Source organism: Ambystoma mexicanum, chromosome 6q (assembly GCF_040938575.1).
Source record: "Ambystoma mexicanum isolate Mex_15411 chromosome 6q, UKY_AmexF1_1, whole genome shotgun sequence".
NCBI lineage: Eukaryota > Metazoa > Chordata > Amphibia > Caudata > Ambystomatidae > Ambystoma > Ambystoma mexicanum.
The window spans coordinates 270,796,466-270,823,711 of NC_090937.1; the positions used below are offsets into that span (position 1 = coordinate 270,796,466).

General features: G+C 48.7%; 1 protein-coding gene across 2 annotated transcripts in view; it reads left to right on the forward strand.

Moving 5' to 3' along the window:
• Nucleotides 1-27,246, forward strand: part of HERC3 (HECT and RLD domain containing E3 ubiquitin protein ligase 3) — a 1,960,519-nt gene that overhangs the window by 778,292 nt on the left and 1,154,981 nt on the right. For both annotated transcript variants that reach the window (XM_069630741.1, XM_069630742.1), the window contains one exon: nt 22,908-23,038. In XM_069630741.1, the coding sequence (XP_069486842.1) occupies nt 22,908-23,038 (131 nt within the window). The remainder of the gene's footprint in view (nt 1-22,907; nt 23,039-27,246) is intronic.

The following is a 27,246-nucleotide window of genomic DNA, read 5'->3' on the forward strand; positions in this document are numbered from 1 at the left end:
CTTTTCGCCTTACTGGACCATCTCGTGGCCGCCTTGCCCGTGCCAAGCACCCCGGCAACCGGAATACCATGGTTTACCACTACCGCGAAGAAAAGGGTGGTACCTTGTAACCGGGAAACTCTGTGGCTGGTTTCTTCCTTGGCAGTGCAACGATCTTCAGCTTTCCTCCACGTCGAGACCTCCTCTTCCTCTCGACGAAACACCGACTTGCAACCGCTGCCAGGAACAACTGCCCCTGCTGGAGCTTCCTTCCCACTTAAGGTACTGTGTCCCGCCTGGCTTCCCTTGCGACTGATCGTTCGGGGTGACAGTAAAGCCTCGACTTTCTAACCTGGGCTGGCCTGGGACAACCTAGCTAACTTTTCCTGACTTTAATTTCATTATTTGTGTGCAAACTATCTACAAGACTCTTTGGGCATACCCCCACTGTGTGAACCTGGACCCCTTCTGCTTGCTCTCTCCAAGAGTGGGCCTTGCAGTTGACTTCCTTGCTCTCCAGTAGAACTCTGCCTATCCTGCCTTACTGTGGTTCTTTCAAAAGTATTGAAATTTGTGTGCTTCCATAACTCTGCCTTTTTCCCCTCCCTTTTTAATAACTTATTAGAGTGCCATCTTATGTTAAGCGCTCACCTCTGTCTGAAAATAAGTGGTTTTTCTCATTAAGACTTGTCTAATAAGTAATTGGCGTTGTATATATATAATAGTGACTGTGTGTTGAATTTACTTACCTCTTTGTGCTAGTGTAATTTACAAGTGTGTCTTTAAATAAGTATATACTTTTACACCAAAGCTCTGGTCAGTGTTTGCTTGTGCTACTGTATCTCTGTACCTATTGTGTATACTCTATATACTGCCTAACTCATCTTGAGAGAAGTCTGACTGCTCAGCCACAGCTACCAGGTAAATCTGGGTGGTACAGACTGCTACCAATTGGGTTTACTGCCAACCACCTGTAGTCTTAAATCTTTTGCAGTGGTCCCTAAGGGAAATGCACAGGTTTCTGCCTAACAGTCCCCACAGGTGGGCTCATTTCACATGTACTGGGGGTGTCCGGCACTGGTGGGCTTCTGGAGAAAGGTGGCCGAGATGCTGAAGGAAACCACACAGATACCCCCACAGGAGACATTGGTAAATGCTCTGAGAAAACCAGAATATTATTTAATATCTCATATGCGGTGGCTAAGAAGTGTATATTACAGAAAAGTTTTAAACCACCAAGCATGACCGCTTTCCTTTGGGAATTGACCTATGTTAATGAGTGCTAGGAGCAATACGTACTGACCCGGCCCGGGGCAAGCAGGCCAAAGGACATTTGGGGCCCTTTCCGCATGTACATGTGTGAAATGCTCTCTGAGTACGAACCTCCATGTAACAATGTTTGTAGGAAATGAAACTGCTATATAACTTGTGTATATTATGGGAATGAAGCTGCTGGAACTGTTGAGACCACTGTTAATCAATAAAAAGAATTTTTTAAAAAAAATATTAGGTCTGTTTTAGTCGTATGTGAGGTTATTAGGGTTGTGTTGTGTTCCATTTTCCTGGTGAGGACCTCATAAACTTTTGTTAGTTCAAAAAGTCCATTGTTAATTGCAGTCAGCGTTGTTTCTAAAAGAATTGACGAATGTTGTTGGAATCCAAAAGTTGGATGGGGCGCTGGCATTGTCAATGAAATAACTGATATTGGTTACAGTATTGAGGAGCTGTTTGGCGATTCTGGGTATAAAATCGGCGAGTTTGATAGATTTGGCATATTTTCTCTATTCTCAGTGTTTATATCCTCGTTTTGGGTTTCAGGTACGATCAACTGTTCTGTTATTTTTAGCACTGCTGGGTTTTTCTCTCTGTTTTCCGCGCCTTCAGTGGTGAATGCATTATTTAAATCCTTTTGTTTTATCTTCTTATCGGTTGTTCGTGAAGATAGTAGCAGTGCTTAATTTGTGGGGGTGGTTGCCGGTGGCCAACACCGGCACTCTTTTTCGGGCACCGGAACTCATGCGGGGCCAGCGCACGTGCAATTGCTTTGTTTGTTCTTCCACTTCGCTTTGCTTCTTATTATAAATCATTGGGATTTGTCATCCTGATCTCGATCTCTCTCGTGCTTGCAGGTTGCAGGCCATGACTGGCTGGGCCTGGGAGGAGCCAGCAATAGCAATGAACAACAAAATGTTACAAACAACAGCCAATGAAAACTACCATTCTGTTGTTACTATGCAGTATTTGATACATTCTGTATAGTAACACAGAATGTGCAGTTTTCATTGGCTGTTCTTCTGAGCCAGTGAAATTACATGGTTACCTGCTGTTGTTGCCACAGGAGGCAGCGCAGCGCCACCTTCATTTCACAAGTTACTGTGAAGTGAAGGTGTTGAGGCGTGGCGTCGTCAGTCCCGACTTGTGAGAGAGAGCCTGCCCTGCGTGGTGCGGCCTAGTTGCTTCCTGGGGCCCCCTCTGCCTGCTTTTTCATTTGTGCGGGGGCCACTGTGCGCACCCGCCCCGCCCCCACCCTGAGGCCCTGACAGGAGACCAAGCCCCAGCCGGCAAAGCAGGTATGTCACTTGTTGCGTGCGGTGCAGCCTGAGCCTGTCACATCAAGTGATCAGGCAAGGCCCAGGACGGGGCCCAGGTGGCAGCACGGTCCCCTGGTGGTGTCCTGACTGCCCAGGAGTCAGGATCCCACCAGGGACCCGTCCGTGCCCAGGCTTCTGTCTGTGTGACCTGTCTGCAGTGTGCTGCTGACTGCAGTCAGTGTCAGGCCCAGGCCAATTTCTGTGACCAGGGGCTGCAGGCTGCCACAGACTGAGTCAGATGACACTGCCGCGGTCGGCCGGGCCCGTGGATTGTGCCCAAAAGTATGTTTTTTACTTTTTTCTTTGCAAACCTGACCTTCCATGGGGCCAGTGGCTGGGGCCCCACCCCATGGAAGGTAGGTTTTAAAAGAAATAACTTATTTTGAGTGGCGGCTGTGGCCCATCACTTTGAAAGTGATGGGCCCCAGCTGCCCAAAGATACGTTTTTTCTTTTAAAATCTTACCTTCAGTGGGGCCGCTGCGCGTGCACCTATTTTTGTCATCAGGCTCAGCATGGTCGTGGCGGTGGCGGCCCCACGGAAGGTAGCATACATGATTGAGGCAAGGGCAAGGTCCAGGACCGCGCGGGGCACTGGTGGCACTGGCAGCATGGTCCCGGGTGGACTCCTGGGTGACTGGGTCTGTGACCTGCCTTAACGGCTGGCTGGTAAGTCACTTGTTGTTGCGTGCAGTGCAGCCTCAGCCTGTCACAGTCAAATGATCAAGCAAGGCCCAGGTCGGGGCCCGGGTGTTGGCACGGTCCCCTGGTGGTTTCCTGACTGTCAAGGAGTCAGGACCCCACCAGGGGCCCGTCCGCGCCCAGGCTTCTGTCTGTGTGACCTGTCTGTACTGTGCTGCTGACTGCAGTCAGTGCCAGGCCCAGGCCAATTTCTGTGACATGGGGCTGCCGGCTGCCGCAGACTGAGTTGGATGACTCTGCCGCGGGCGGCCGGACCCGTGGATTGCATATGGTCTTTCCCTTTCTGTAATGGCTTGGCAGGCGAAGAACGATGGTCTGGAGGGTTGCCCAGAGCAATGCCAGTGGTTAAGATTCATTCTAAACCTTCCAGCCATCACCTCTTTGTTTTTGCTTTGTCACCCCGAGTGGGACGCGTATGCCCAGACGTGGGTCCCGTGTCTGCTGGGCCTAGAGACCCAAGCTACGCCTCACTGATGAGGCCCAACAAGGCTGAAACATGTTTGGGGATGCTTGTGGTTTCGTGCAGAAGGGATGTGACCTAGCAGTTCGGGCTGGACTGCCCCTTTCGGGTTGGGGCCAAGCCTGATTTGCATATGGTCTTTCCCCTTCTGTAATGGCTTGGCAGGCAAAGAACGATGGTCTGGAGGGTTGCCCAGAGCAATGCCAGTGGTTAAGATTCATTCTAAACCTTCCATCCATCACCTCTTTGTTTTTGCTTTGTCATAAATAAAAGCACGAGTTGAGTATTCGTGTATAATTTTCAACCGTATTTTGCTGTCATTTTTTTACATAATTCCAGCACATGTTTTCTACCCTGATGTGTGGTTTATACACCAGAGGTGGCCCCTTAACCTGGGTACAATACGCTCCGAGCATGTGCTCCGAATGAGAGCACATGCAATCCTCAGATCGGAATCCTCAGATAGATGTGGGTGTCTGTTACACCCCGCAGTTTAGTGAAGTACGTCAAGAACATGTCAGTGGGCAGGAGATATCCGAATATACATTCTCCTCTGGCTCCTGAATATTGGGTGACACAACATATTTTGTTTTTTAATATAGGTGTAAGGTGGAAAGAGGCCCTAAAGCAGAAGTAGCACAGGCCGTTGATTTCATAACAATGTCTTGCAGAAATGACTTTTTCCAAGTTATACAACAGCATGCTCATAGGAAGGGTGAAGGGGGATGCATTTATGAGATGTGATGACTGATAAGGGCTTGAGAGTAAATTGATTACACAAAACACCTGGATGAGGTGACTGAGGAACGGGCTGAGGGGAGGGTGCTCTCCCTGAGGTAACCGATTAACAATACTTGGTGTACTTTAACAGATTGTCAGAAGGGGTAGAGACAAATACAGTGCAACAGTGACTGAAACAGAATGCTTTTTTATTTATTTGCATTTTTAAAGCGCTCACACAACCCAGGGGCATCGAGGCGCAGTTACAGTAGGAGCATGTCTTAGTTGCGTATTTATAACGTGCTTAATACCCAGAGGTTTCTAAGCGAGGAGTCGGGGGATCGAACCTGTGTTGCTTCGTGTCGTCTTGCTTCCAATCGAGCACATTGCTGCTGAGCTATCCTGTGTCCCGGGACAATGATTGCAACACAGCTCCACTCAGAGCCATTTGGGAAACAGGGTGGTGGGTGGGGGTGGGCTGGGCGGTGGGGGGTCATTCTACAAAACTGACAAATAAAATAACATCCACAGGTTTGCAACAATGTTATCAAATGCACTATCACTTCGAGGACAGCAAGTATGGTGCAGACGTCTAAAAAGTGTGGTCTAGAACTTAGAAGTGTGTTCAAATGCACTCTTTTTCCCTCTGGGTTTGCCGGAATCCTGGAACCAATACACCTACCATAACAAGTGTTTTCCAACTTCAAAGCATTATACTTTCTCAACCTATGTGTGCCCTTCCCCATCCATCCCACTACTAGCCTGTGCCAGCAGTTGCTGCAGCGCCAAACATGTGACATGGAGAGCAGCAGTGTGATGGGCTGGTGGTGGGCCGATCTAGGTAGGTCTAGCACTAAACTGGCGTGGCCGGCGCGCCCGCGCTCAGGGCGGCGCCGCGCCCTGCATTATAGGGCCAATATTTTCTGGGCACTGGTACTTATTTTTTTACAAATTAAGCACTGGATAGTAGGCTTGGTTTTTGTACTGCTTGTGTGTACAGTAGAGGCTGTCGCAGTTTATTTGTGCTTTACAAAGCTGCATCCTGTTATCCATCACAGGATGTATGTGATGGACACCATGTTTTTCTATTTCAAGTATGGTTGCTCCTTCATCTTGTGTGCGGTATTCCAATAAGTCTGCATCAGGCATGTGATTTTCTAGCAGCGTTCCAGAACTGTCTTGACCTTTGCCCTGTTCTGCTATAGCCAGTGTATTCGGCTTTTTGCTTATAGCGATGCTTACTGGCGCATCTGGCTTAAACTAACAGTTCTGGATGCCTATAGAGCTAGATTTTGATTATTTCCCCTTAATCAAGGGTAATCCTTTTTTGAGTTGCTTGTTTGCAATAGTCGCAGCTCCTGCTGCAGCCACATTATGAGATATAGACGTTTCAGTAGTTAGCAAGCCCGCAATGTTCGGCATTGCTATATTCATGGAGTATATTGACATATTATCGTACAAGTGATGTATGTTTTAGGTAGCTAATCAGTTGCTACAATTGAATATCACAACGTGGGAGTTCCGAGGGCTGGTCAGCTGTTCAGCTGAACAGTCCTCGCACGTGCACTCCCACGTTGTGCGCACGCGTTGCACGTGATGGCTTGTATTTATGCTGTTAGTGGTTATGAGCGTGGCTTTGAGAGCGCAGTTTGTGTTTAGTAGATGGTTCACACAGCGTATAACGCTGAGAAGCAAATCGCAGGAGAGCGCAGTCAGATAACGTACAAAGGGTTTCCAACACGAGTCCGCACATGCACTCCCACGTTGGTTGTTTTATTTTAAGGTATTTTTCAAATGCATCTACTTTTGGATTTGATTGATGTACAGCGCTTTGGAGATTACAATAAATACAAATACAAACAGCCTATGCACTGGAACCACAACTTCTTCATCGAACAGGGCCACCGCCAGCTCTAAAAACCCCTGTCGCTCCAGAGCAAATGTCACATGTAAAAAATGTAAAAAATGGCAATTCCAAGTCCTGTATCTTTCATGTGTGCCACACAAACCTGTTCTCATGAATAACACCAGGTGGGTCACCTTGGTCTTTTGCAGGTAACCATGAAGACTCTCTCTTTCTCTGTCTTCCCCTGGTCTTGTCATTGTCGGTCTTTCTGCCTTATAAGAGAAATGGTCTATCTCTGTTAGAGGGCACAGTGCTCGCCTGACTTGATACAGGATAAGCAGAATGGACCATCGCAGTGACAGCCTTCTTGGGAAAAGTCAGGCAATGTCAGAAAGAAAACCAAAACGCTAAAATGGCAGCACAATCAGGACTGAGGACAGAAGCAAGATCTCTGATGGTTGTAGAGGATGTTTTATCAAAAATAAGAGCACGATTACATGCAGAATGGGAATTTTGCAGGGGCAGGCAGTAAAGGAGAACAAGAGAAAGAGCTCAACAGGCCTGAAAGGGCTGTTGACCGAATCGCAAAAATGAAAAGTACAGCATAACGTCTAAAAGAGGGCGAGAGGCTGTAGGCAGCAAAGAAGGAAAAACGAGTAAGAAACAAACTTGCGTCTTACCCATAGAATAGAGCAGAGTTGCGACGCCAAGCACAGCTCGTCCTGAAAGTATGTGTAAGACACGGAAGGACGGTAGCATCTTGAAAGACACACCAGACTGCTGCTGCAGTTCGTCAAGAAAGGCGTCTTGACACACCGACGTGTGCACGTATCCATCGGCGCCATAGCGACCATAGTTGCACCATGGCACCTTGGTGAAGGGATCAGACACTCAAAGGCCGCCAGGAGGACTTGGTCCGTCAGCAGATTTCTAAAGGATTACTTTGGGTTGTAAAAATATAACTGCTGTTTTGACTTGCATGTTTATTATTCTTAATAAAATGTGAATGGCAAAAAAAGTGACTTCACTTTACGCAGTCATATTGGTTCCTCATCCTCTAGTGCCACCTGGAGATTGCATTTTACACACACCACTAATTTGTAAAAAACAGTCCTCTATCTACATGTGAGGTCAATGCGATACTGAAAAAGATTTTTGGCCCAACTCCCTACAGAATAGTGCCTTTTATTAGGAAAGGATTTTTATCTGTTTAATGGCAGTTGAATTGGGAAGTGTTGGGTAAGATTTTCCTTTTGCTTATTTCCTCCCATAGACTTCTATGGGACACTCTTTCTTTTTGTTTTCTTTTACTCCTGTCCTGACTTTTTGGGGGTCTGTAAAGCCTTAACATTTACTTCCCTGTGTCTTTTTGTTCATTGTTATTGGTAAACTGAACAGTACATAAGGCTGTCGGTACTGAGTGACCTTGTCTCTCTTTGTGAATTTTGTTGTATTGTTACAACTGCATAAATTTCCTTCAAGTGAAGTGCACTTAGGATACTTTGTATCTTTATAAATGTGTATGGCTTTTTGGTTACACTTACAATGTGTCCAGGATGGGCTAGTGGCAGTGGAGGTTTTTCTACCATGTTTTGAACTTTTTACTACTGCTTCTTACTAGCACTATAAGATTTGTACCTGTCTTTGACCTTCTTCCTGCCCTCTCAGGCCCGGACCGCCATATGTGGGATACCCTTTCCTAGGAAAAGCTGTTGCTTTTCCAGGCAAAGAGGTGGTTTGTTTGTAAACCCACATGTGGGATCTGGGACTGTCTGGTCCGAGTGAAATTAATATTGTTATGAGTCCCCACCACTCTTAAAAAGTAACCTCTTCAATTGTTTTTTCTAATGAACTTTTAAAGATTTATGACATTTTTGTAATTCAATCAATTGTTACCATGAATTTTACAAATTCACATATATAATTTTTTTTTCTCTTTGTATTTATTGGATTTATTCATTGACAATGGCGATAGATACTCAACTCAAAAACCAGTCTAAACCAAACCATAAAAAAACACCCCAACCCCCCCCCCCCGAACCCTCCACCCCACCCACCCCCCAAACAATGAGCTACACAGGGTTCACAAACAAAAGAAGAAGAGGCATCTCCTGGCTGGGAGCACAACTCTGTACAATTACTGGCCGTCTGACCGATTAGCTCTCTCTGCAAGGTCCCCGACAAAACTCACCCTCCTGGAGCTTTTATTCAGTAGCCGAACCGCATCCACCCTCCCCCCCATTGTCCAACTCCACACATGATCCCAGATCTCAGAGTTTCAGTGCAGCACAATCTGTATTCAAGAGCACTACAGTCCAATCCTGCAAAAAGGAAGGCATGTCATCATGTACAATAGCTGCAAGCTTCTCATAAGTGAAAATTGTTAACAGTTTGTGAAACCAATCAGACTTCGTTGGGCCCTGAGATCCTTTCCACCTCTGGGCCAGGGCCATACTTCCTGCCCTCAGCATCGCACCGACTATCCTGGGGAAGGGTCCCTCCTCACACCCAGGCCCAGGGGCACCCAGGAAAATCTCCATGGGATGGAGGGCAGGGCAGTTTCCTAGGATATCTTTAATCCAGTTTAGTAACTCTGCCCAGTAGACTTGGATGACCGGACACTCCCACCACATATGGAACCAAGTTCCTTTACCCGCACATCGAGGACATTTAGGGGAGACACCGGGAAACATTTTCGACAAAGAAGCGGGCGAATGGTGCCAAGAGTGGAGAATCTTGAAGTTGTGCTCCATGGCTGCCGTATAAAGCATCCCCTTAAAGACGGCTCGGAGAACGGAGTCCCAAGCCCGCTCCTCCAATGCCGTGCCAATTCTCTCTTCCCATACACTCCTGAACGCCTGTCTCCCCCCTAAGTCCGCCGTAATTAACACATTATAGATTTTCGACAGGGACCCCTTCCTGGAACTGGCCTCCACAAAAAACTTTTAGAAGGCGGTCAGCTTACGAGAAAGCGAGGCCACCCAATTTGCTTGCGTGAGAATGCCCTTGAGTCGCAGAAAGTCAAAAATGGAAGGAGGCCTCTCCGGAAGCAGCTCCAACAGCTGGGGAAATTCAATAAAGCCTCCCTGGTCAAAAAGCTGCGCGGCCCTCTCCAGCCCCTGGTCAGACCACATCTGCGTCCCTCGGCACCTCCTAGCCCCCAGATCCAGAGGAGGTCCCCACAGGGAAGACAAGGGAGAAGGCCATGATGACAACAATTTGTTATCCCCACCAGGTCCCCACAACCGCCATAGGACCGCTAGAATTGGGTGGGACCGGGCTACCACTGGTAGGGCGCGAGGAGGGGCCCAGAGCAAGTCCCTAACCTTGTAGCGGTGAACATGCACATCTTCAATAAAAGTCCAATATGTCCTAAGGTCCTCTCGCAGATGCTCTAACATGACTCGCAACTGAGCCGCTTTGTAGTACAGCTTAAAGTCGGGAAGACCAAATCCCCCGAACGCCTTAGGAAGTGTTAGAGTACTCAGCTTTATTCGAGCCCTCTTACCGCCCCACACAAAACGAAGAATTCTCGCCCGAAGCGAGAGAAAGAAGGAGTCCGGGATAGCACAAGGCAGAGAGGAGAAGAGATAGAGAAGCCTAGGCAGCACATTCATCTTCACAGAAACCATTCGACCAAACCAATAAAGCGTCAGTGGGGCCCACCTATCCAGGTCGGAACCAACCTTGGCCATCAACGGAGGAAAGTTCAGCTCAAACACCCTTCTTAGGTCCCTCGGAATTACCACCCCCAGATACCTGGTACTAATTTTCTCTATACGCAGCCCGAACACCTCCACTCTACCCTCAATATCCACGTCCCGTTCTCCCATGGGCATAATGCAGGATTTAGAGACATTAATTTTAAGACCGGAGAACTGTCCAAATCCACATATCAACTCTAACAACTGGGGCAGCGAGTCGTTAATCCCAGTTAGATAAACTAGGATGTCGTCTGCAAAGAGAGACAGCTTAAATTCGTGCTCCCCACATCGTACACCTGTAATCGCCTCTTCCCGCCTAACCGCGATGGCAAAGGGCTCCATAGCCAGAGCATACAAAAGAGGAGAAAGAGGGCAGCCCTGGCGAGTTCCTCTAAAGAGTGAAAAGCTCGGGGACGCGAAGCCATTGACCAGAACCCGTGAAGATGGAGCATTATATAGTGCAGAGACCCATCCACAGAACCTATCCCCAATACCCATCTTTCGAAGCACCTTCATCATGTACGACCATTCAACGCGGTCAAAGGCCTTTTCAGAATCTAACGAAAGGAGATAAGCCTCAGACTCATTCTTGGACACTTCATATATTAAGTCCAGCGTTTTCCGCACATTGTCAGATCCCTGCCGCCCTGGAATGAAGCCCACCTGGTCCCCGTGAACCAAAGAGGGAATCAGCCTAGACAGCCTGTTCGCCAAGATCCTGGCCAATAGCTTGACGTCAACATTTAAAAGCGAAATAGGCCTATATGATTGACCTAAGGAGGGATCCCTCCCCTCCTTCGGGATGACCACAATGAGAGCCGACATCATAGAGGGAGGAAGAGACCCCGTTTCCAGGGCCAAGTTATACACCTTCGACAAATGCGGCGCCAATGTGGAGCGAAAGGTCTTATAAAAGCGGACGGTGAATCCGTCGTCTCCCGGCGCAGTGCCGCTCTTCAAGGACGCGATAGCCTCAACAACCTCTTGGGGCGATATCGGGAGTTCCAAAGATGCCAAGCGTTCCAACGGCAGACAGGGGATGGGGAGAGACCCAAAGATCCGATCAACATCTGACCCATCACCCGAATATTCAGAGGTATAAAGGGTTTCATAATATGACTTAAATTGCTCAGCAATCTGGTCATCCCCCAGCCACCTTACACCCCCCGGACCAGATATGGATTTGACTCGTCGACTGTTACAGAGTTCCCTGAGTCTCCAAGCCAATATCCTGTCCATCTTTTCCCCCTTCTCCATATATCGTTGTTTTAGAAACGCAAGCTTCTTCTCCGTCTGCCCCACGAGCAAGGCAGACAGTTTGGCTCTCAGCTGTTGAAGCCTAGCCCTCTTGTCCGGATCTATTTGCGTCTTCAGCTTCCCCCCTGGCTGAATAGCCAGAATCTGCTCCCTCAGTTTACTCTCTTCCCTTGCCTTTCCCTCTTCCTCCTAGCTCCCATTTCCATCAAAACGCCTCTGATCGTAGCTTTAAATGCATCCCACACCCCTCCAATCCCCACCTCTCCATTGTCATTTAAGGTGAAGAACTCGACTATCGAGTCTAGCAGGGACTGCCTTAGCGCCCTATCCTGCAGGAGCGAGTCATTACATATCCAACGCGAACTGCTCCCGACCCCTGGGGGAATCCCTAAACTAACACAGATCATATCATGATCGGACCATGGGATGGACTCCACCTTGAAGTCACAGATATATTCATGGACTACGGAATCAACCAGCACATAGTCAATCCTAGAGAATGACTGATGAACTGAGGAGAAATAGGTAAATAGAGGATCATGGATACCAACATCAGGGTGGGCATCTAAGAGATGTAGATCCATATTTACCTTCCGAAACGAGACTGCCATCTTCCTCTGGGATCTAAGATCAGGACATGGGTTTGAGGATTTCCTGTCTTTATCTGGTTGCATCACCATATTAATATCCCCCCCTACAACGATTGCACCCTCTGCGAAATCCCTGATTTTCCCGCTCATCCCCTGCCAAAACGCATCCTGATCCTCGTTCGGACCGTAAACTCCCACCAAGGTGAACAACCTACCCCATATCTCCCCCTTGACCATAATAAAACGCCCCTCTGGATCCACTTTATGCGCTTTGGGAGAAAACTGCGCATCTGGGGAAACCATGAGCACAACCCCCCTTCCTTTCACCCCATATGATGATCGAAATAGGTATTGAATAGCCCTAGATTTGAGAGCGGGTTCTCTCCCCTTAACCGAATGGGACTCCTGTACAAAGAGAAAGTGCAACTTCAACTGCCGGAACTCCCTGAGCACCAGCGACCTCTTGGTCGGGGAGTTCAGACCTCGCACATTTAGAGACCCCACAGAAAGAGAGTAACAAACATCATTCATAAGGGCAGACGGAAAGCCACGCGAAAGCACCGCCCCCCAACCATGGAGACCCCCAAAGAAGAAGCAAAACCTATGTGTTGAACCCAATAATCATAGTAGTTCTTAACTCCCCCTTCTGCCTCACACAATCCCCCCCTCACCCCCCACCCAACTTCTGAGCGTCTGAAAGGACTGCATCCTCCTACAGTCAATCTTCCAGACCACCAAGGCTCGCCTCCACCAGGGCGAACAACCACACACAGAACACAACAGTTTCCGGCCCCCCCCAGACCCAAAGGATGTATCCGGCTTTCCCCCTCCACCAGCCAGACCAAGAAGCGATCCCGCTTAGAGATCGGCGACAAACCAACCATACTCAACCCATTACAAGCACAAACGCAGTCAGAGGACAGCAGAGGCTCCCCCCTCCAGTTAGGTCGGCACTTGCCCCGGGGACGGGGGCGCTATCTTCCTGTATTTCCTATGCTCCCGGACGCGCCGCCGTCCCAGGGATGCCGGTGAGTCCCCACGGGGACCCTCAGTGGGACCACCATCCAACTTGACCTGCTCCTGAAGAGAGTCACTCAACAGCTCTGTCATTGCTCTCCTGATGTCAGACTCCGAGGTAAGCACATGTCTCTCCCCGTCGAGTTCGAAGGTGAGAGAGAATGGGTGCCCCCATCTATACCGCACTCCCTTCGCTTGTAACCACCTCGTTAATGGCCCACAGAGTCTCCGTCGCGCCAAAGTGAGTGCAGAAAGATCCTGATAAATGGAGATTTTGGCACCATTCCACTCAATCACACCTTTTTTGCGAGCAAGTTCCAATATCTTAGTTTTCTCTCTATAATAGTGGAACTTCACTAGAACGGAGCGAGGGCCTCCCACCCGACCTCCTGCTCTATGAGCTCTGTCAATGGTAGGATCCGTAGTAATTTCCCTTTCAAGGACAAGACTTATAACTTCTTTGACCTTTCGCTCCAGATCAACCTGCGTCTCTCCCTCCTGCTCTGGTAAGTTGAGGAACCTCAAATTAGAGCGTCTCTCTCGATTTTCCAAGTCGTCAAGCTTGAGGGCAATCTTTTCCTCCTTTCTCTCAAGCTCCGCCAGCCGCAGGTCAAACTGGGTCTCAAGGATATCCACAGAGGACTGATTGGCTTCGAGGGCCTGAACCCTATCCTCCACATCGTCCACCTTCTTATCCAGGGAGTCAAGTCTCTTCCCTATGTCTGCCCTGAACCCCCGGATCTCCTCGAGGAGAACTGCCATACTGCGGCCCATATCCTGGGTATCTACATCTTCTTTTTGGCCGGAGACCTGCATACTGATGACCACTTCTGAGCCTTGGGGTGACCTCTGGAATCGCTGGAGAGCCCTCACTCCCTGCATCCGCACTCCAAACTCCCCCTAGGCCGGCGTTCAGACAAGTTCACCACACGAGGAGCACTAAGCGGGCACGGGAGCCCCCAATGAGCTCCAAGAGAGCGCCCCTCCAGAGCACATCCAGATGCCACGTAGCTGCCCCTGAAGCGTAGGGAAGAGAGCAAAATCGGAGTCAGAGCTCCCCTTCAATCTGCAAGCAAAATCCACTCCTCCCCCGCCTGCCTCCAGCACCTCACAAGAGAGACACAAACACCGTTGGGACCCAGGTGAGGGCCACAAGCTCCACAGTGCTTTCTGACGCTGCTGCTACAACGGCGCAGATTCCCTCCTCGCCGCGACCTCCAGCCAGCAACAGCTTATGGGTCCTTTCTCCGTCTTTCCCGGACTATCCCTGCCGCCAGCTCTCAGCCGGCAATTCCAACGGGGAACGTAGGGGGGGCGGAACACCACACCTCCTTTCTCCTCATCGGGCCTCACACATCCCGCGCCTCCTCTGCCGCACTTCAGGCAAGGTGCAGACCCCTCCCTCGCAGGTCCAAGCCAACCGGACTCAACCAGCACTCCGGCACCCAGCGCCACCCCTCCCAGGTCACCGTACCAGAGGCAGCCGTAGAGGTGGGGAAGGGCGCCGCCTCTGTTACTGGGCCGCTTGGTACCTTCCTGGCCCACTTCCACCAGCCAGTCACTCCATTCCACACTGGTCCTCTGCTGGGGCTCACCTCGAGATGGCAGCTTCACGCTCCGTGCTCCCAGCAGGATCCGCGGCCTCTCTCCGCTCCTCCCGGGACTCCGGCAGGCAGAGTCCGCAGCTCTTCTTCAGGGGAGAGCCCACGGCTCCCTCCCGCGGGAAACGCCACACAACGGACGCCGCCAAGGGGGGGGGCCACGGGTCTGCAGCAAGGCCGCGTGGGGGCTCTGATCCGGGCGCGGGCACCTCCGCCCCTCCCCCACCGCCAGTGAGACAGCGCCGCGCGGTTCTCTTCGGCGGGGAAGCACTCCTAGCTTCCCTCGGCACAGCGCTCCGGAGGCTCCGAACTCCTCGCCCCCGGCACCTCTCGACACCGGGCGTTCGCTCCACCTGCTCACGAAGCTACACGCCAGCCCCAGGGGGGGATCCTCACACGGCTACGAAGGGGCTGGGGGGGCCCAATTTCAGAAAAAGGCCACCCTGGGGAGGAGAACCGCCGAGAAGCTTCAGCTCATCTCGGCGCCCCCTGGTGGCTCCCCATCTATAATTTTTAACCACCATTTTTTAAATGCATCCAAACAAATTTCTAATTATGATTCTCATAGATCAACAATTTTAGAAATTATTTTTTAACAATTATCAAAATCCACTGTGTGAAATAGTGTTTCTCGCTTTTATGATTGTAAAACATGTTCCCAGCAGGTTTTTGATTAATTTGTGCTTTCTCAAAGGCCAATCCTATCTGCTTCCCTGCAAAAATGTGTATAAATATAGAAGGAATATTTATTGTAACTTTTACTTTAAACATCTATTCACTCTAATGATAGGTACTGACCTAATGAACACTCACTTTTTTTAATGTCCTAAAACATTTAGAATAATCACTTCTTGGGCTTGTAATGTACTTTTGTACAGTGTAGACACATCTTCATAGTGTTTAAAAAATGGCAAATAAGAAACCCGTTTTTTGTTGGTAATGCCATTGTCTCTTCCCACAAGATGAACTGTGTATTTTTTGTTAGACACTTACCCTTTTGTGAAAGTGCCTCTGAAAAATAATTAGCAACAATGAAATGGGTCTTTAACTGTGGTTTTGCCAATTAATGGAATGATCTTTAATTAACAGATTTGAAATATTAGTCCTTTATTTTCTTCCTCTTAGTTAATATACTAAATGTTCCCTGTGCGTTTATGATCTTACCGGGATCAGTAAGAAGAGCTCCAAATATATTGTGCTACAAAGAAATGTTGAAACAATTTCTTGCTTCTCTCCATTCTTATAATAGCCTGCAAAATTGCAACCATTTGAAAAAAGCATTTTGCCTACTCTATACTGTTCAGCCAAATAATTCTCTATGGCGAAACACGGTTGCTATCTTGAATGTTTGTCGCCATCTTAGATGTATGTGTCGCCATTTCTTATGTAATCCTTTGTTACCGTGTTATGTGGATAGAAATAAATATATTATCCAATGCTAGATCTAAGGTAAGATCACATAGCGATGTTATTAAAAATAGTTTTTCTATGAACAATATAAATATTATGCATTCAATTAATCCAGTGACTGATTTTTTTTGTTCTTTCTCGCTACTGCAAGTCTACCATCATCAATTATAATATACTGATACCATGACACATTTCACAAAATAGCCATGTCATAGGAACAAAGAGTATTTCATTTCTGATCACCTTGCACTAATTTCGAAATGGTGCTAATTATCAACATATGGCATTACACAGAAATTCTTACGAGAATATAACAAGGAAGTTGTGTTATCAGCATTACAGAAAGTGAACTCTTGTTCACGTGAGGATAAACTGAAATACATGTTCAAAGAAACATATAATAGAGAGGAAAAAGAGAGTGAACTGTATAAAAAGGAGGGGGGGCGTGGCTTGGAAGCCATGTGAAAGGACGTGCCTGTACGGGAGCTCCCGCTGATCCGTACATAATCCGACTGATGCCGCGCAAGGACCGCTGTGATTTGGCAGAAAGTGGGAAGACTGTGAACATGAAGTCCGGCTGCACGCGAGGACACATTTTTACACGGGTTCGTGGTGCGCACGTGTACTTAAGAGCCGAATGAAGCACTGGTGGCGAGATCTCAACGGACGACAAAATGGCCGCCGCCGCTTGACGAGGGGACAAAGGAGCGGTAGATTGGGACCACAGCATACGTGCGCCCTCTCAGCGGAACGAAGGGGGCAGCGCGACCCTGCCTATCTGGGGGGAGCGCCGTACAACAGCGGTGCCTGAGGCGGTCGGGCGAGCTGGGACTCTCAACTGAGTCGTGGTGTATGGGCACGGTGCCTCCCTGGCCTGGACCGGAGCGCGGCCAGAAGGACGCTCCTGACTGGAGATATGTCGAACAAACCTCTGAGGGCGAAGAATAAACAGCCTACGCTCGACGAATACGCCAAGACGTCGCCCGGCCTGGAAGGTGCCAGGAGCAAGGATAAGACTCAGACTAAGGAGATGGCCGCCGGGGGTGCGAACCAGGAGGTCCTCGCTGCGATCGCGGACCTGAAGGCGACGTGGGAGACCAAGCTCCAACTTGCTGTGGTCGAATTGAAGACTGCGTTGGAACTACAGGTCGGGGCGGTGCAGGAGGACGTGAACCTCCTGAGGCAGGATGTACGAGCCCTGGCTGAGCGCACGGAAACTCTGGAAAAGGAGATGGGCCCTACTGTGGCGGACTGCACTGCATATAAGCGCGATATCCACGCCCTGGTACAGCGGGTGGGTAACTTGGAAAGTAGGGCTGAAGAGGCGGAAGGACGCGCTCGGAGAAATAACGTTCGCATCGTGGGCCTGCCGGAGGGGGCTGAAGGCCAGAATCCCACGGAGTTTATTGAGAACTTGCTGCTGCAGGAGATCACTGGGGGAGCCCTGTCGCAGGGGTTTGCGGTGGAGAGGGCGCATAGGGCCTTGAACAGAAGACCACCGCCGGGCAACCCACCTAGGCCTGTGATCGCCAAGATCCTTAACTATCGGGATCGAGAAAGGATCCTTGAGCACTTTCGTAAGGGGGGCACTGTACAGCGAGGAGAGGCGACCATTACTGCCTACCCCGATTACACCCTGCAAGTGCAGCGTAGTCGCATGAACTTTGGAGCGGTCAAGAGGCGATTGCGGGCAGCGGGGTACAAGTATATGTTGCTTTACCCGGCCAGATTGAAGATATTCTTCAAGACTAAGACACTGTTTTTTGACACTCCGGAGGAGGCCATGGAATGGCTCGATGCACAAAATTGTCCTCAAGAGCCAGATGAGCGGATGGCGGATGGAACGGGAAGAGATAAGTGACGCTGCGGGCCCGGTTGGGCTATGAATATTGGGACTGGAATATAGTCGGTGGGACTTTGTTATGGTAGTCTATGCGTTAGGACTTTGAAACATGGTCCGTGTGCGCGGATACGGAAGTGTGGGAGGGGAGCCTCCGGGGGCTGTTCTTTGTACCCCAGCTTGAGTTTAGGTTAGTCACGGTGTGTGGGGTGACACCCTGTCGGGTTCTCTACTTGGGTTCCAGAGAGAACCGAACACAGGGATGCCTGAGATCCAGGGATGGAGCTGGGCAGTTGGTTGGGTTAGGGGGGTGGGGTGGGTCAGTTTTTATGAGTCTGGGAGAGAAACTGGGGATGGGGGCCCTTGCGGTAGGGGGGAGGCGAGTGGACCTGGGTGAGGGATGGGAGCTACTGATGCATCATGGGGGACCTTAGGATACTAACGTGGAACGTTAGAGGGCTTAACAGCTACCTTAAGCGTAACAAGGTCATGTTGTACCTAAAAAGACAAAAGATAGACATCGCCTTGTTACAGGAGACACATCTGACACGGGACAAACTGGAACTGGTGGGGAGAAAGTGGAGAGGGACAGTAGTTGGATCTACATATTCTGCCTATGCTAGAGGTGTGCTGATTTGGGTTGCACCACATGTCCCGTTTAAGCTACTTGGGGAGGTTGTGGAGTCCGATGGGAGGCTGGTCATGGTAAGGGGGCTTGTGGAAAATAAAGTAGTGTGCATTATAAATACTTATGCTCCCAACCGTGACACGGCGACATACTTGAGGACACTGACCACTAGACTGGGTGAAGGGATGGGGGGTCCAGTGATTTGGGGAGGGGACTTTAACTGTGTACTAAACCCCAAAGAGGACAGGTCGGATGACAGGGTGGACAGGCCCAGCCCAACGGCTAGGGTACTGCAGGCGCTGCTGGTAGACCTTGGCCTGGCAGACGTGTGGAGGACGAGACACCCTGGCGTGAGGCAATATTCGCATTACTCGGCCCCGCACCAGTTACACACAAGGCTAGATTACTTTTTCGCAACGCCGGACGTTGTCGCGGAGTGTGACCATATAGACTACAGGGCGAGAGTTCTTTCGGACCACACGCCCCTGGTTATGCGTTGGCAGCTTTGTCCCCCACGTGCGCGAATTCCAACATGGCGCCTTAGGGCGGAAGCGCTCAGGGACCCAGTCTTCAGAGAGGAAGTGAGGGAGGAGATAGTTGCTTACTTTGAGGCGAACACAGGCAGCGTCAAGTCAGCGGGTACTTTATGGGAGGCCTTTAAGGTTGTAATGAGGGGGGTTGCCATTGCTAAATCCAAGGGATTAATGGGAGGAGTCCTGGCAGATCTGCGTAGAGCCGAGATTGAGTTGGAGAGAGAACTGGGGGAGGGGGGGACGGACACAGAGGAGGTCATTAATTTGCAACAGAGGTGCGCAGAACAGTGGGACAGGCTTTGTAATCTGAATTACAGGAAGTACATTGAGAGGTTGCATGCCGGGGGAGACAAGACGGGCAGGCTTCTTGCTTGGCTGTATAAGAACGAGACCCCAAGAACCCCGATCCGATCAGTTATCACTGAAAAGGGAGTGGAGGAGGACACCCAGGAAGGGGTGAATGGAGCATTCACGGAATATTATCAAGCATTATATGAGGATTGAGAGGGGGGAAGCCGGGAGGAGATAGAGGTAGTACTTGAAGATATAGGCCTGCCCAAGATAAGTGACGAAGAGCGAGAGGAGATGGATGCTCCGATCACTCTTGAGGAGCTGCAGGAGATTGTGCGGCAGCTACCCACTTGCAAGGCCCCAGGAGCGGACGGGTTCCCCAGTGAGTTTTATAAAGCGTATGGGGAGGAGGTGCTCCCGCCCATGCTGGAGATGTTTAATGAAGCGTTCGAGGTGGGGCGGCTGCCGGAATCACTCAGGGAGGCGATTATAGTACCGCTCACCAAAACCAATAAACCGGGGCATGATTGTGGCTACTACCGGCCCCTGTCGATGCTGAACCAGGACAGCAAGATCCTGACAGCTGTCCTGGCGGCCAGAATGCGGAGGGTAATAGGCAAGCTGATCCATCCTGACCAGACGGGCTATGTCCCGAACAGGAATATTACTCACAATCACAGACGCCTTCACAGGGTGGTGGAATGGGGGGGCAGTGAGGACAGCGAAATGGCGATAGTGGCGCTGGTCGCGGTTAAAGCGTTCGATTCTGTTCGATGGCCATGGCTGCTGGCAGCTTTGGGGCAGTTCGGGCTGGGACCATGCTACATGAGGTGGGCCGAGCTATTATATAGTGCGCCTCTGGCTAGGGTCCGTACGGGTGCAGTGGTGTCAGATAGATGGCAGTTAGGCAGAGGCACCAGGCAAGGGTGTCCTTGGTCCCCAATGTTGTACATACTGGCCCTCGAACCCTTAGCAGTTTACCTCCGGCAGCAGTATGATCCGGTGGGCATAGAGGTGGGAGGAGAGTGCCATCTCATATCCCTTTATGCAGACGATATGCTGTTATACCTGAAACATCCGGAAGAGAATTTGCAGTATATCTTGGAGGTATTGGAGAGGTATGCCTGGTTGTCCGGCATAGCGGTTAACCCTCAGAAATCCGTACTATTCCCGCTAGGCAGTTATGTGGGGATACCGGCGGAGAGGTTGCCAGTGCTGCGGATTCCGTGGGCAACGAGCTCCTTCCGGTACTTGGGCATTGACGTGTATCACACGACCGAGGAAGAACACAGGTATAATACAGAACTAGCTGTTGGAAAGATTGAGAGGTGCATGAGGTTCTGGGAAAGATTGCCTTTAGCTATGATGGGTCGTGGAGCTATGCTTAAAATGGTGGTGCTGCCCAGGCTCCTGCATTACTTTAATAACATCCCGTATATGATACCTAGGAAGTTTTTCGCTAAGTTACATAGCGTGTGTAGGAATTTCCTGTGGCACGGCACGCGCAACAGGGTCGCATTATGGAAATTGCAGAACTCTTACGAGAAAGGTGGCGTGAAGCTGCCGAACTTTGAGGCCTATTATATTGCGGCGCAACTGCAATATGTGGCCAGGTGGCTTTCAGATGAAGAGACCCCCGAACATAGGCTGCTGGGGGGAGACTGTTCCCCCTTCTATCTGCGGGAGGTGATTTGGGTGACTGGCTCATGGATGAGACAGCGTCCTAAGATGCTAGCCCTTGGCAGGAATATATGGCGGCGGGCCTGTCGGATGATGGGTGACCCCTTGCCGTGTATGCCGCAGTTGCCTCTGATCGCCCTGGCAAAGGAGGACGGGCAGCTGAGAACTATTATCCGGACGTATTGGGAGTCAGTGGGATTGATCACTATGGGCGACATCTGGCAGGATGGGACCCTGATGGAGTTCGATGAACTGGAGGCAGGGTCGGGGCTACACAGGGGTCAATATGTAACATATCATAGGGTGGTCCGGAGCACGTGGCCTGAAACTACTTTGGCCGATGAACCGGATGCCACGCTGGAGACAATGTATGACGCATCAGAGGGTGGACACGAGGTCTCTAGGTTGTACGAAATGTTGATGACAAAGGTTGGGAAGGATTTGGGGCACCTGAGACTGGAGTGGGAAGCGGAGATGGGGACCCCGATGTCGGATGGGATGTGGGAGCGCGCCCTGGGGTATCACAAAAAGGTATCGAGGAACGCCAGGTTCAAGCAGATACAGCTCTATATTACGCACAGGGCATACATGACCCCCCTTAGAATTTCCAAATTTCTGGGTAGTGGGCGCCAGGCGTGCCCCAAGTGTAACGAAGAGAATGCGGACATGATACATATGTTCTGGGCGTGCCCAGTGATTGCAACTTACTGGGGTGAAGTGGCGCGGAGGCTGGCAGGGAGGGGTATCACACTTAAGGTGGATTCGGCTTGGGCTTGTCTGCTGGGAGGGTATCCCAGGGCGCGTAAGCTTCGACATGTGTAGAAACTTAAAGATCTGGCCTATGTGCTTGCCAAACGTAGGATAGCCATGGAGTGGAAGAAATGTCATAAGCCGCGAGTGGAGGTCTGGTGGCGGGATCTCCAAAAATGGGCGGATGCCGAAACGACAGCGTGGCAAGATGGTAGTACGGCAGGCGATGAGGAAGAAATAGGCTCTCTCACGGCATGGAAGTTATTGTTAGCTGAGCTGTTTGGAGCGGGATCGGCCTCGGCTGGACTTGAGAGCGATGTGGCCCCACCGCACGGAACGGACACTGATGGTGGACACTCTACAGGCTCATAGGGGGGAGGGATGGGGATTGCAGTGCCTTACTTTTTGTTTGTTTGGTTTTGTTGTTTGAAGTGTTTTATTTATGTTTCGTTGTAATGTTGTTTGGTTGAGATAAAATAAAAATATATTTTAAAAAAAACTGTATAAAAAGGAAAATAATTTCATGGGAGAGAATCTGAAGGGTTGTATTACCTTACCTTGGGAAAGGTTGAAAATAAAGCTTAATGGCAAAAACACAGAGGAAAACCTTAAGAGAAAGAAAAACACCATCAAGGGAGAAAATATCAATAAAGAGACAAAGGAGTTTGATATTGAGAAGAAGCCAATGCTTAAAGAACTCTTGAGAGAACTGTATGAACTGATCAGGGAAGTCATAAGAGACTCTTTGAAGATCTGCAATTGAACAAAAGATTGCTGGAGGCAAAACGCAGGAGAAATGGAGTCATTCTCCTGCCTTTAGTTGTCAAAATACTAGTAGGGTTAGTTTGGACAGTGGACGTATTGTGTTCTTTTAAGACATTTTCATTGATGAAATCCATGCTACATTTTCACCACATTTCCCATGAAACCTGCACAGCAACCTCAGCTTGAGGGCTTTAAATAGTAGGTTGGCCAAATGAGTATTAACCCACAATGTTCTCTCGATTTCATTTGTTTTGAAAAATTGCTGGATTTGGAAATAAGAGGATACAGTTACGAATTATATTGTGTAAAGTTTTGCAAGTAGAAGCAACAGAAAGGGTGTTTTCTTTAATTATAGTTTTGGTAATCATGCAATTTTAAATTGAGGCTGCTTATCTTTTGAGCTTCTGTGATGTGTGTTGGCTCGGAAACGTACAAGCCAGTAGTTCATGCATAGGGGAACTTCAGTCCCAGACACATTTCTTTTAATTTAACCTGTGTTCTGATGTAGCAACCTGACCATATCCACTGTTTGTTTTGACACTCAGGGTGGAGGTGTGTTTACCTGCGGAGCTGGCGAATGTGGGCAACTTGGACATGACTCTCTGAACAACGAGATAAATCCCCGGAGAGTTCTGGAGCTCATGGGAAGCGAGGTCTCACAGATTGCATGTGGCAGGTGAGTGATTACTTCAAGTGCAGGATTGGACTGGGACAACAAATAGTTCAGAGTAACAACAAAAACCAGGCATATAACCCTTATCACACATTGTGACTTTTCACAACACATTGTTTGCAATAGTACGAAGTGCTGTATTTTGGCAGTACATTTGTGTGAAATTATGCCTTTTAATGCATGTGGTGACTGGCATCAGTTGAAACTACCAGTTGTCACATGTATTCAGTCATTAAATTGGCTAACCTTGGACTAGGAAAGTGGCCCACATTAGCCTTGAAAACCGCCCACACTAGCATGATGGACTGGCTATTTTGACATTTCCCAAAAGGTAAGTCCGAAACTTGTTAAAGTGTCCTTTCAGTATCTCTTTGGACTTCTGTGCTCATTGGCGTCTGCCACACTGTTACCATGGAAATAAAACCTTCCTGCTGAGAGCTAAAAAATCACTGTTAACAACTGATAGTATGGAGACCATGCTTCCTCAGGGCAGATGAAGTGGTATACAATTAGAAACAAGGGCCACGAAAATGGTTTGTAATTTCTAGAGCTGTGGTAAAAGCATGCAAGTTTGTGGTAGAGGGGCACTTGCCACAGTTTCCCAGCCTCTCCCTATGTTTAGAAGCACTTTGTTGTTGTCCAGAAAGTATTAGGTAGGGCACAGTAGCAGTGCTAACATGCATGGGGTGAAACAGAAGCAGCATTGCTGCATGGGATCATTATTTGACCAACACGAGTATAGTAAGGGTATTTAATGGATGCGCATTTCCCCTTGCAATGTTGAATGGGCTGTTTCTCATTGTCACTATTGTTGTTGGGCAATACTGTCAAACGTTCAGTTCGTGAGGTTTTCCTTTTGCTCTCTGTAGAGTTCCTACAGTAGATGTAGCTTTGCAGATGAGCGTTGATAATCTGCTTTGTGGGTGCCATGTCACACCACGAGTGTGCTTGGTTCCTTAATGAGTCTGCTTGTTTTGCAAAGCCTGGAGAGTTAATTAATTTTAAACGAGAATGGGGTCCTACACTAGGAAGCCTGGGCCTAAAATATTATAATACTGCTAGCTTTTCAAGGCATTTCTATAAAGCATTTAGTTGAGGAGCAGTTACAATGGTTTTCCAGAACCACTACTGGTGAAGGGGTCCTGGAAGCCAACCTTAATGGACCTGCAGTGTTTAAATTGTCTTACCAAGCTCCCACTGGTAGAGTGGCTGAGCAGTAAGGCTTAGACTGAAGAGACTAAGACCTTGTTGTGACGTACATTTAACATACACAAGGGGTTGTAAAGCGAGAGTTTGTCCACATCTTGGGTATATGATCAGTTGTGAGCACTTAGGGGAAGTGTATGACAGTTACCAAAGTTCTCCCATGTCAGTTAATGGTGCTCAATACAATAGTAAGGTGTGATTAGATAGTGACAGTAAGACAGTCCTTTGAGGTTTTCTGTGGAAGAATAGGGCAGCTACTAATCTCAAGTGTCTGGTGGGACCCCAGGCATAATTCCTATACCCACATGCACCCACCCAAGTTAATGCAAAAGTAGCTGCAGGGTAAGATTAAATGCCCTATTGGACTTCATGGGAACCAGGGGACAGCAAAGGGTATGCAGCCCAGTTCCTCAAATCCTGATCCAAGAGATTAAGCTGGATTTTCAAATTCAGCCCTGTGGACAGATTCTGAGAGGCCATCCTATTCAATGAACAGGGACAAACACTAATGTCTAGTTTGGTGAGGCAGATGAAGGACACAGACTCTGAGGACATGGTGTACGATATTTTGTTAAAGTAAAACTATATGGCCTAACATTCCTTATCACTATGGGTTTATCTGTACCTATTGTTACTAACTAAGGTTCTCATCAGTAAGCCAGTCATTCAGTCGTGAACGTCCAAAGAAATACGTCCACTGTCCAAAACTACCCTTTCTGACCCTGCCACTATGAAAACAAACTTGGGTCAGGAGAATGACTCTTTTCTCTTGAGGGTACTCCTAGTACCAGTCTATAGGATTCTCTTTAATACATATTCCGCAAATAGTCTCTCTTAGTTCTTCAAGTGGGATAGTGAGTTTTCTCTCCTCTTTGGGAATCCCTTTTGGGGATCTCTTATAAGATCTATATTCTTGGCTGTTGATCTCAGTGTATCCTGGGAAGGTATTATTGCTCTGGTGGTCTTTCCCTCCGGGGTAATTACAGTTCAGCTTGTTTTGGTCTACTTGACTTTGTATGAAGCTCAGTTGCCTAGTTCAGGTCTTTGGTATTATTTTATTTATTTCACGTAAAGCTGTTAGAGATAAAAATGATTTGCTTTAAATTGGTATATACAACAGAGCATAGTTACTTTCCCCTTTTCCAAGGGTATTATTGTCCACTTTTCTTCTCTCTCATTATTCAGCTTTTCAATAATTCTTTCTCTTCTTTTACAACATTTAGAGTGCATTTGTTTCCAGGTTAACTCTGTTTCATAGGTTCTAAGACAAGTTGCTTGTGCGATAGAACAATTCCCTTGAGGCCTCCCATGCTTCCCGTTCTCTCAGTTACTTTTGTTCTTGAAGGAGAACGTCTTCTGGAGCCGTTCGTTGGGGACCTTCTCTCTGGTCCTGGACCGCCAGCTCCTCTTCTTTGGTGTCTCCCTCCTCGTACTCTCTCGTTTCCTCACGGTTTCCCGGTGCTTTGCTGCTTGACCTGACACTCTGTGAACCTCCAATGCCGGTGGTATTGGTGATGGTTTGTGGACCCGCGGTCCACCAACGATTCTCCTTCGTGGTTTCGCCACCACCTTCTCCTGGGCTCCTGTCCTGTTGGTTTCTCGTACTTCGGGTCCGCTGTAGCGCTGGCATCCCGCTCTGCAAAATCGAGCGAGTTTGAAACTCATGTATTTCCTGGTTTCCATCTTCTTCAGGTGCTATGCAGCTTGGGGCCTTCCCATGCTTCCGTATCCGTTCCTCCCTCTCTTCTTTCTCGTCTCTCTCCGAGTGCACGCTCATCAACGTACTCGTTCCAGTGGACTGGATAGGCTGATATAAAGGTACATGTTGTTTTTCCATAAGATAACATCTATTATGAGTTTCTTCATCCCAGTCTTCGTACTCACAGCTTCAGGTATTTTAAAGCATCCCATGTAGGCTGCAGTAGTAGGCTGCAGAATGTCCAGCTTTAGGGAGTTCCTCATGGGAACAGGAGTACTTGTCCCCTAAGGGGGAGTTTCACCTGGTGAAGTCCCACTTGCCTCAACCCCTAGGAAGGGTATTGCGGAGCAGGCTCACTTCCCTCGCTTCAGGGGTGGGGCTCACCCTTGGGAAGAAAGAACAAATTCCCTCGATTCGTCACACTAGCCAAACTCTAACTAGGCCGTGTGGATGAGCAGGAGGGCTTGACTTAGGAGGGCATGGAATGTGGTGAAGGATTCAGGTAAGCACAAACACAACACTCTTAATAATACAAGTTAGGCAAAATATATACAAATACAGCTCTTTACTTGGACCATAAACTTTTATCAATGAAAAACCACAGGTAAGTAACACACTAAAACATGCACTACTTTAATATACACATTCACCTTGGTGGGCTCTGCTAAGAGCACTAGCACTTCACTTTTAAATACAGTCAGAGATATGTTTCAAGACACTGTACGTTTAGCAAAGCAAGGGAATAAATAACTAGAACCAGGTGTGATGAATCTAATGAAGTCATCACGCATTCCCTGGCGGTAACTTCCTCCCATGTGGCCAGGGGATGGCAGCCGTAAACCTGATCCTGACCCTGGGCGCGGTTATATGAGGGAGGATCACATGGGAGGAGATAGCCACCGGGGAGATGTCATGGCTTCATTGGATGCAACATGGTATCCCCCATTTTGCCTATGAAAAATACCCCCTGGTAACCAATACCCTAATCGCCTATTGCCATGCATCTATTCCCCCCTATTAGGAAAAAGTGAGAAACCTTTTCCCAACACCCTTTAGGCCAAACTCCCATCCCTGGTTTAAAAAGGAAAAGCTCAAAAAATACCCTTTTCAGTTCTAATTGCCCTTCAAATAGAACTGTTTTTTCATATGGAACTGTTGAGAGAGACTTTCCAAGTACTATGGATCAGTTGACATCAATGGACTCCAATTCTCACAACCACCTAAGTACTGGGATGAGGAGGATGAAGGAAATGATGTAGAGCAGAAGGATCCTTAAGATCAATGAGCATGCTAGTTGTTTTCGGAA